The 10,918-nt window shown below is 36.4% G+C and overlaps 2 protein-coding genes across 3 annotated transcripts; one reads left to right on the plus strand and one right to left on the minus strand.

Annotated features, from left to right (window-relative positions):
- Positions 1-990, plus strand: LOC133783448 (chaperone protein dnaJ 11, chloroplastic). The gene has a single exon (XM_062223079.1). The coding sequence runs from the start codon at positions 146-148 to the stop codon at positions 617-619; it is 474 nt and encodes a 157-aa protein (XP_062079063.1). The 5' UTR covers positions 1-145; the 3' UTR covers positions 620-990.
- A 456-nt stretch (positions 991-1,446) lies between these two features.
- LOC133783447 (enhancer of mRNA-decapping protein 4) lies at positions 1,447-8,288 on the minus strand. Of its 2 annotated transcripts, none has more exons than XM_062223077.1 (12): positions 7,197-8,288; positions 6,555-6,604; positions 6,326-6,482; positions 5,985-6,203; positions 5,561-5,689; positions 3,846-5,414; positions 3,368-3,727; positions 3,171-3,290; positions 2,854-3,024; positions 2,433-2,597; positions 2,186-2,311; positions 1,447-2,075 (listed from the first exon to the last, which is right to left on the minus strand). In XM_062223077.1, the coding sequence occupies exons 1-12, from the start codon at positions 8,019-8,021 to the stop codon at positions 1,767-1,769; spliced, it is 4,200 nt and encodes a 1,399-aa protein (XP_062079061.1). In that variant the 5' UTR covers positions 8,022-8,288; the 3' UTR covers positions 1,447-1,766. The 2 variants fall into 2 exon arrangements, with proteins under 2 accessions (XP_062079061.1, XP_062079062.1); XM_062223078.1 differs by having other exon boundaries at positions 6,555-6,687; positions 7,197-7,334.
- Positions 8,289-10,918: the final 2,630 nt, after the last annotated feature.

Raw genomic sequence — 10,918 nt, forward strand, 5'->3', positions numbered from 1 at the left:
ACCCTCCAAACAACTTTCTCTCTCCTCGTCATTGACTCCTATATATGCTCTCACACTACAAACCCGTTTTCCCTTAACTCACAATTCCCAATTCAACTCCCACTCTTCTCAATTCCCAATTCACTTTCATCTCTTTCTCTCAGCTATGTCCCAAACCCTAACCCTAGCTCTCCCAACCCTCTTTCTCTCGCCGGAGAATCGACTCCGTTCCACCGGCTCCGCCTCCGCTTCTTCCTCCCTCAGATTTCGGCCGCCTTCGTCCTCCAATCGATGCAGAGTTTCCTCCGTCAAGGCTTTTGCCGTCACCGAAAGGCCCAGAACCACCGCCGGGAGCTTCTACGAGATCCTTCGCGTTAAGAGCAACGCTTCTCAGACCGAGATCAAGATGGCTTACCGGAACCTAGCGAAGCTATACCATCCCGACGCTTCTTATTCCGCCGAGTCAGTCTCCGACGGCCTTGATTTCATAGAGATTCACAACGCTTATGCTACGCTATCTGATCCTTCGGCTAGGGCTATGTACGATATGTCTTTGGGTAGCCATTATCCGAGGTCGCCGTTGTCTTCTTCGTATGGGTTTAGCTCTACTCGGAGATGGGAAACCGATCAGTGCTGGTAGAGATATAATATTGTCTTCTTCTTCTTCTTCTTCTTCTACGATTTGGGCTAATGTATATCTTTTCAAGTTTTGGCCTTTATTTTTGTCTTTTTCTCATTTTTCTCATAAACCCAATTCATATTACCAAAAAAAATGAGTATTTGTAAAGAAAAAGATGCCATTTTTGACAATGGCATTGTGGAGAGAAATTTATGTATATACTGATTCTACCATTTTCTTCTTTGTTATTGTTCAATTTTTTTCCCTCCTGAAAAGTGGGATTTTTTTTTTTTTTACTATATCTTCAATGTATGCAAAAGATGCCTTCTTTTTCTTCTAGAAAAGTTGGAACTTTGAATGAATGGTACATTTTGTTCTCTTTGCACCATAAAGGATAGTTTTTGTTTCATCTTCATCTTCTTTTTGTTAAGCTTTCAATTTCGCTTGTTCAATGGTGGATTGTATGAGTTTGGTGCCATTTTTTTTAAAGCTTTTCTTGTTTTTGTGTCATTTTTGCCTTTTCTTGTTTTTAAAGGGAGTTTATAGTTGGATAAATACAGAGCACCTGTTGACAGAGTGGGGCTATATAATCTTTCCCATGTGGATGTTTTTTCTTTGTTTACAAAAAAAGTGGTCGGTGAGGCTTTAGATTATAATTTAGTGACTTTATATTATTATCAATTACCTTACTAAGGGATAATTCGGAATTTTGAATTTTGACCCAAATGAATTTAAAGTTATCGGTATTTTTTTGTGTTCAAATTGGAAAAAATTAATAATAAATGGCACAAATCAAAATTGGTTAAAATTAAAAGAACTTAGATCATAATCAATTGAAGAAAAGGAAGAAGAATCAAGAAAGAGAATAAAAATCAACCAAAATTTCCAACCTATTTTAGCAGATACAAAAGATTTACCGATTGACTCTACAAGGTGGTGAGAGAGAGAAAGAGAGAGAGACCCTTTAAGCTTGGAAATCACTTGGACAATTTTGTACAGAAGAACACAGGCAACTACTAACACTAGAACAAAGACAAAAAGACAGTCGAATTGGTAGTAAATGTACTTTTTGCACAAGGGTAAGAACAAAAATATCAAGTGGATGATGGGTGGTGATGGTGGAGGTGGTACTTCTACAACACGAAAAAGAGATGAACAAAACAATGACTCATTTACATGTCATAAGCATGGAGTTTATGACGTGCATGAGGAGTCTGATACTCGTTATCTCTGCGCCGTTGATTGTAGGCAAGTTGCGTTGATGGTGCAGTATCTGATAGACTTGCTCGAAGATGGGTCTTACATGCATTGCGATCATGGGGTCTGTTGGGTTTATGGCTGCTGCAACATCCGTCATCCATCCCAGCTTTCGGGATGTTTCCTTGTTGATATCACATGCCAACTGTTGCAACAGCGAAAGCAAGACTCCTTGGCTTAGTGGAAGTTGAGCCATTGACAATAGACCCCGCAGATCAACCTGTCAAACGGTGCATTTTCTCATCAATATCACCGAAACCACTTGCAACTTGAAAGACAATCTAATACTTGAGTTCCTTTGAGAGAGAAAGGGAAGAAGAAGAAAAATACCTGAGAACACAACCATGATACAATCGTCAAGTCCGTTCTTTGTAGAGCTCCAGTGAAGGCCTCCTCATACTTGCGCTCGGATATCAACCTTGACAGTTCTTTTGTTGGATCCAAAGGCACCTCAACCTTTCAAAGATAACAACAATGTTCATGAGTGCAAGCACAAATAGACTTGCATGAACTATAACACTAGTTTGTTGTAGAAATATTAAAAAAAAAAAAGGTAAACTTCAGGAGTAGAGCAAACCTTCTCATGAAGACCACCCAAAGGACCATTACTTAGTTGGGTCACCAAGGGATTTACTCCACTTGCTTTTGCTCCGGCAGCTGCAAGAGCTATCAGCTTCCGTTGACCATCAGCCAACTCTCCACTTAATGTTTGAGTGACAGATGACGCTGCATTCATAGCATCCTGAATACATTCGATAGCATACAGTTTTCAGTAATTCAAGCCAATTGACAAATAGGCTATAGGAATAAAACAAAACTAATATCCTTTCATAGCAAGTTAACAACACATGTTTATTCAACAAGTACTAGTTCCAACAATTTTTTCTCAAGATATAAAAAATATATAATTTTGGTGACATGTTCTGTTTGAATACAGAAAGAATTTGTACAAGTTTATAGCAAACGGCCTCAAAACAAAACAAAATAAATGTACACACCCTTAAAGTATGTGCCAATGGAGAGTGTGAACTCTCAAAGTGCTGCTGGGTCGCATTAGTGTGTTCAGCCATTCCCTTTTGAAACGTAGCATCTACTTGTTCAAACATGGCTTTGCATGACATTTCAAAGGCAGGGATCACCGAGGAGTCAAAGCTAGACTTCAATGCCTCCTATGAAAAAGATGGATTTTCATTCATTAGATCATGAACTCCCAACTATCATGCTTCTAGTACCATTGGCATTGCAAGTTAAAAGAGTCCAACTAAATACAAACTAAAGTTCAAGGAAAACTAAATCAAGGTGCCTGTATACATACCTGAAGCGCTTGTTTACCAGAAGTTTGAAATTGTGCTTGGATTTGTCTGGCGACTGTAGCTTCAAGTTTTGAGTTGACTGATTTCTCCAACTGATTTACTGCCTTGTCACCTACTCCTCTCTGGAAGCACAAGCATTAAGTCAGATCCTAGTAAAACTTTTTTCAAATAGAACTCTAAAAATCTTCAAAATTCTAACCTGGAAAGATTCTGCAATAGCCGAAGATATTGTTTTCTCAATAGCTGGAGTAATTGCTCGAATTACAGCAGGTCCAACTGCTGACATTTCCTTCTTCAGTGTCTTATCTAGCAAGGTTGGTAAGTCTTTGTTCATTAAGTTACTAACTAAACTAGAAATTTGCTGAGTTCGATCCCGAAATATCTTCTCATTTTTCGCATTCTCTTCTTGAAAACGAGCCCATAAAGCATCGTTACTGGCCTTAACAGCCTTCTCCATGCTTCGTCCAATAGCAGCCTCCAGTCTTCTTCCTTCCTTTGTGATTGGGACTGCAACCATCATTGACATCTGCTTCTGCACATCTTTCTGCATGGTCATTAGCTGCACAAAGTGATGAAGAAACAATAATTAGACATACATACCTTGAACCAAAATAAGGATTTACACAACATGTCCTTGATAAAATAACATCCTAATTTCTAAAAGCTGGAATAAACACCTGATTAAGCATCTCCTGCATGGCCAGAATTTGAGGAAATGCAGCTTCCAGACTTGAACTTCCACCTGGTTCATTGCAAGAATCCACTGAATTAAGCACGTTTGGATATGGAGAAGATGCACCAGATGCTTGAGAATTTTTCGCCTTCTTTTTCGATTTTGCATTTGGAGTCTGAGTAGGAATAACTGCGGTAGAAGTAGAAGATTCTGAAGCCTTTGCAGTTGCGTCTCTCGTAGAGTCCTGATCTTCCTCACTGGCATGAGTAGGCTGGGCCTGTGCCTCTGTACTGTTGGCATCATCAACTTGCCGAGTTTCATCTGTACCACAAGTTTCGGCTGATATTGCACAACATTCTCGAGCCATCTCAATACCAAGATCCGATGCCTGGGAACAAAAATATTTTTCTTTGTTTTCTGAAACGTTTGTAGATTCTTCCTGAACTGAGAAATCTTCATTTTGATTAGGTCTTGATTCACCCACAACGTCAACTTCCAACTCAGCATTATCTGCATCACCATTGACAAGCACATCCTGGATGTTTGCCTCATTTCCAGCCTTGCCTTCAACAGATTTAGTGCTCTCAGAGGAAGCTGCCATTAAAATCTCAGAAGGAGTTATGAGATGAGTTGGGTGTTTGAACATGCCAGGGGTACTACTAATGACACTAGAGAAATCATCTTGTGAAACTTTCTTCTCACCATTCCTAGAATCATCATCCACTAGGAGCATATCAGACAAGTTTGAACGTACAGCATCTATTTGTCTTTCAACTGGATAATCATTATTTGCTTGCTCTCCAGCATGATCACTAAATGAAGAACCAGACTGAAAGGTATCCAATGGAGTTTTAAAACCAGAAAGTCTCCCCGACAACCTAGGGCTCAAAGGAAGAGGCGGTGATGGAACACAAACAATGTCAGCATCACTTACTGATGGTGTCAATACAACAGGTTTCAAATCTGTACTCCTAGTCATAATTTCTTTAGAAGATGTTGCCTCGGTAGAAGAGCTAACAGGATACCTCATGGCACTCTCGGAGTTGCTCACTTGTGCAGTTGGTTTACTTCCAGAGGGGTCCAAGCCACGGAATCCTTCAATGGCAGTTCCATCACGTGAAACATTGGACTCAGACCTATCTAGTGCTGAATTCTCCATTGGTGGAGGCAAGCATTGAGATAAATCCAAAGCATATTGCTGAATAGCCTGTGTCTGGACACAATAAACCTGAAGAATATGTTCCCCATGGGGTGATATACTTGTCCCAGTAAAACTCAAAATTGGCATGGTCACAGTAAACTCTGCTATGTAATCCATGCGCGTGGCCACTGGGTTGAGACCGTATTCTAGGTGTACAGCATATATAGCATTTTTCTTAGCATTTGCAAGTAAGAGAAGGCCTGCTTGCGGCAGTGCTACAACTTGATTAAAGAATGCCTCATCTATTCGAGGTTCAGTTGAACTCTTAAGTTCTAATGTCTGGGTACATTTCCATGATTCAGCATCACTTGGTAACAACCAACCTTCTTCACTTGCTGATGCCCAAATCTTCACTTCCCGATTGAGAGGACCCTGCATCAAGTAAAAATGAAATTTAATATAGAAAGTTATAGTTTGCTGGTCATTCTGATAAGCAGCATTGAAGTGCTCAGCTGATCAAAACTGAGGCAGCACAAGTACAATTAGAACATTATTCGACCAAAACTTCAGAAGCATACAGCTGTGATTAGTATAATGTGTTCTGGCCTGTGGGGAGCAGCTAAGAAGGTAGCTGCATTGACAGGATAGCCATCATGGGGTCTCAATACCGCAAGCGGTTGTGCTTTCCTGTCTTCCCAAATCTTTATCTGCACACATTTTATGTGAACATTAATTTAAACCTCCTTCATCACTAAATAGATGTACAAAATTTAACAATACTGAAGTACCAATTAAAAAGTATTTTACTGTACTTTCACATTTCTTTTGAAAATTGCAGTATATAGTAGCATAAGTAAGTTTCTTACAAGTTTTATCATAAATTTGTTTCAAATCAAAATTACTGATAGTCCAAGTGAGAACACTTTTGACAACAACCACAAGAGGAGAATAAATAAAGAACAGATAGAGAAGAAAGAAAAAGAAAAGAATGAGAGTACAAACCGTGCCATCCACAGAAGCAGAAACCAAACGAGTGGCCATCCATTGGCACATTGACAAATCAGTTATTTCTCCATCATGCTTACCAACAAATTGGACACCATCAACCAGCTTCTCTACTGGACATTTAATAGGTTCCTCAGCCGAAAAGGCTTCGCCCTTCCCAACTTTTGTAGTATCAAATCTCAGAACACGTTTTCCAAACCCAACTACCAACATTTCCTGCATATGAGTGTTCAGATGATTACAATCTTGTAGACATTCGGACAGTTCCAAACCGCAATGATAATTGCAAGCATTTAAAAAGCAAATGAGGCAATCATTTGCTCATTTATAAGCATTACTTGTTTGTGGCAGTGCCAGCAAATTCTGGGATGTGAAGCCTCCCCCTCGCCAGTTATTTGAACAGCAATGACAATCTTTCCTGTGATCTGTGGTGTACCTTCTTCATCAGGACCTTCAGATATTTTCCAAACATATAGCCGTCCTTCTACACTCACACTGCAAAGAAGAACATCAATAACCAGAAAATAAAGCAGAAAAAGAAAATCACAATGATAGAAAGAGAGATACCTAGCCAAAAGGTGAACATCTTCAGCAAAAAAAGCCATGTCTGTGACCCTCTGACAGAAGAAGACATTACACAGATTAACAAAAAGATAATAAGAATCCATTTTTGTTTCTCCCTTTACTGTAATCCCATAGTCTGGATAATAAACAAGACGAAACATTACAAAAGAAAAGAAGAACATTTCAACTATATAACCATAGTTGTATTATTTCTACCTTTAAATCTATAATATATTTCCACTAAACCATCGAACAACATCAAATAACTTTAAATTTACTTCATTCAGCAAACATCAATGAACCTATTTGCAAAACTAGGCTACCGACCTAACCATAAACCAGGAAACTATAGCAAATGCTATGTAAGTACGTATCGAGAAAAAACCATATGCCTGACCACTTAAGCAACCCTTCGAGTACAAAAGTACTATTTTTAAAGGCCAATATAATATGTAAGGCGCACCAGCATGTTCAATGCAACAAAGTAATTAGTAATACCATGATAAATAAAGATAAGAACAGTTCAATCAATAACCATTAAGGCATTGTAAGTAAGTTCCACAAAAGCTAAAACATACTAAGTTCTTTAGCACATAACGATGTATCTAAGTTCATTGATTGAGCTATAAAGAAGACAATCCAAACCTGAGTGTGGGCTCGAAACAAAGATCTCAACGCAGTGTGAATATTAAGAACACGAATGTTTCCCTGCTTCAATCCATAACATATATACGATTTATTAACCGCAATTTGGCGACCCAAAACGAGCTGAGGATCCGAACCATACTTGGTAATGGGGGTAACTTCGAGCTGGGGTTGCCCCTCACCTTGAAGCCTAACAGCCACATCATAAACCACATGATCCCCAATCAAATGCCGACCCTTTGGAAGCTTACTGCTCGGCATTCGAATAGGCCCAGTTGGGTTAATTCCCATTGAAATCGTCGAGGGTCCAGAAAATTCCTGAACTCCCCCAGATGAGGGCTGGGGAGGCGGCAATTCCATATTGGGGGAGGAAGAAGAAGGAGCACCGAGCAGGGCCATGATTCGGGCACCTGAATTGGGATTGGATTGTTGAAGAGGAGGAGGAGGAGGGGATGGTTGAAGAGGAGGAGTAGGGTAAGAGAGAGATCTCTGCTGGTGCAAGTTAGAAGGAATCTGATGAAGCTGGTAAGCCTGTTCATGCGAGTATGGGATTTGTTGCTGTTGAGGAAGATGGTGTTGGTGGGGATGGTACTGGAACTGGTGGTGAAACGGCGACGTTTGGGGCGGGTAAGAGAAGGCGGCGGAGGGCGGTGGGTACGAGGATGGTGGGTTTGGGAAAGGGGTTGAAGAATTCAAATTGGGATTGTTATTAGGGTTTTGAGTATTTGGGTTTGTGGGTTTAAAGAACGTTTGCATATCGAAAGGCTGATGTTGTTGTTGGGGTTGGGGCTGGGATTGTGGATTTGGATTGCCAGGGGAAGCCATTAAAATGGATCAAGATCAATGGGGGAGAGAGAAATAGATAGAGAGAGAGAAAGAGGGGGGAAAAAAGATTGAATCTTTGAGGAAGATTGGATTGATTTGTGGAGAGAGAAAGTGGTGTGGGGAAGAAAGAGAGTGAGAAAGGTGAGATTTTGAGAGTTGAATTTGGGAGATTGGGCGAAGAAGATGGTTTTTTTTTTATTGCAGAGTGAGATCTGAAGTGTTGAAGAAGAAGAAGAAGGCTTTGGAAAGCCGTACAATAACTCAATTCAACCCCAAATGAAAATTATACTATTATTAAATATTAGATTAACAGGACAAATTAATATTTATACTTCTTCAAAAAAAATATTTACATGTAAATTTTTTTTTTTGCTAAGAATTAAATTATATTAATTATTATTATTATTTTAAGAAGACTTTGATTTGAGAGGGGAATGACTTAAATTATTTATTTTATATATTTAGTGAATGGATGATATGTGTTTTAAATTGTGTTTTGGATCATAAATAGCACAATTATATATTTAAAGTTATAATTTATGTATTTGATATACTTTATTGGACAATTATATGGTAGAGCCTTAAAAAAGAGTCCTACTATAGGGCTCTTTTGTGTTCTCAACTCGTGAATAATTTTCGGCGCGATTTTTTTTATGACCATGTATATTGTAGTTATTTAAAGCATCCTGTAAATTTTCAGAAAATTCAAAATAATTTACAGTGTTGAAAAAAGATTATTGCACGCGTGACTTATTTTTTTTATGCGTGTGGAAAATAGCATATTTGAATTTAACTTTCGGCACTATAAATTATTCAGAATTTTCTGAAAATTTGCAGGATGCTCTAAATAACTACAATATACACGGTCATAAAAAAAATCGCGCCGAAAACTGTTCAAAACTTGAGAAACACAAAAGAACCCTACGATAAGGCTCATTTTAAAGGCCCTACCAAAGAAATTTCTTACTTTATTAACAAATTATCATAATAATTAAATTTATTATAAAAAATTATCAATCATCCATATTTATTGGTTGAACCGATCTCTCATGGAATAAAATCAATTTCACATGATATAATGTGTCATTATATATATTACAATAACTAAGTTTGGTATCTTTAATTCTATAATATTTATTAATAAATTCATTTGTATGCTTTTAATTTATTTTGTCATTTGTGATTATGTGTTGATAAAGTTCATTTCTTTCATGATTATTTATTCCACAAGATCTTAAATATAAATATTATTTACTTATTAGTGAATTGGTGACATAATATATCTTCATAATTTTTTTATTTGTAAAATGGGATAATATTACAAGGGGGAGTTATTTTATTCTATAATGTTTATTAATAAATTCCAAAGTGTTTAATTTGAATTGAAAAATGTAAGAAATAATACGAGGGTACAACTACTTATGCTTTTCATTTGTGTTTATGTGATGATAACTTCATTACCTTCATGATTATTTATTCTAAAACATCTTAAATATAAATATAAATGTTTTGTAAATTGGTTATAGAATTTTAATAGGGTGGGGAATCCCCGTTTAAATGGGGAACGGAGCGGAGATGGGGATCATTTTCAATCCCCGAATGTTAAATGGGACGGGACGGGGATAGCACTGCCCACCCCGATGGGGGCCCGTTTAAATTTTTATATATTTTTGTAATATTTTATATGTATTTTATATCTGTGTTTATGTGTCAATATATTATAGTAATAACTTTTTTAATATTTTAAATTTTATTTATGATAATGTTTAAGATTTTAAATAATAAATATTGTAAAATATTTTAATTTACATATAATTTACGATTTTTATTTTAAAATTTATTTTTTAAATAAATAGGTTTTTCATGGGGATTCCCCGTCCTAATAGAGGATTCCCCACCCCGCCCCCAACGAGGAACAAACGAAAATAAGGCAGGGACATGGATTAAACATATAAATAAAGACAGGGGAACATTCCCCACCAATTCTGCGCCCATGTGCATTACAAATAATGTTACAATAGCAAAGATTGGTAGCTTTTATTCTAATACATTTAATAAATTTATAAGTGTTTAAATTGAATTTTAAAAAATTGAAGGAGTAAATATGATGGTACATATGCTTTTTATCATTTGTAATTTTGTGGCAATAAAATTCATTTCTTTCATGATTATTATTTATTTCATAAGATATTATTCAAATGCACAAACAAAGTTGCATTGTTTTTTCAAATATTGATGGTAAGTAAGTAAGACAAAAGAGCATTGGAGTTTGTTCTCTTATTTATTTTTTCTTATAATTTGTATATATTAAATTATGCTACTTATAGTAAGCTTTTCAATATGAAAACTATATTAAATAAAAATGCTTTGATCATTTGTCGTTTTTATTATTATTATTATTGTAATATGCACCAGAAGATAAGTTAGGAACCTATTTGGTGATAATATCATATAATATATATATATATAGGGCCAGTGTGAGTACAAGGAAAAAATTGATATTTTTATAATATGTATATACAAAATGGTATTTGTGTAAAATTAGAGGTCATTTTGTATAGAAATTTAATGGCATTACAAGCCCTTTTTGATTGAGGACTTTAGTCACAAGTCTGGCTTACCTATCTCTCAAGTCGGTCATATATATATATATTAAAGACCAAAAGATTTCATTTTAAAAAATAAAACTAAAACTAAAAGTCTAGTACAAATAGTTTAGATAATGACACTGCAAAATGTCAAAATAGTGTTAATATCACACCATATTACAATCCAACCGAACTTTATTTGTCCCACTATTATGTTGTCAAGATGTAGTACCCCACCAAATATGGTGGATTACTATAACAACGGTAAAAAAAATTATTTATTTTTTTGCTTTTTATATAAGTATTTAA

This window comes from Humulus lupulus, chromosome 6 (genome assembly GCF_963169125.1).
Source record: "Humulus lupulus chromosome 6, drHumLupu1.1, whole genome shotgun sequence".
NCBI classification, from domain to species: Eukaryota; Viridiplantae; Streptophyta; class Magnoliopsida; order Rosales; family Cannabaceae; genus Humulus; species Humulus lupulus.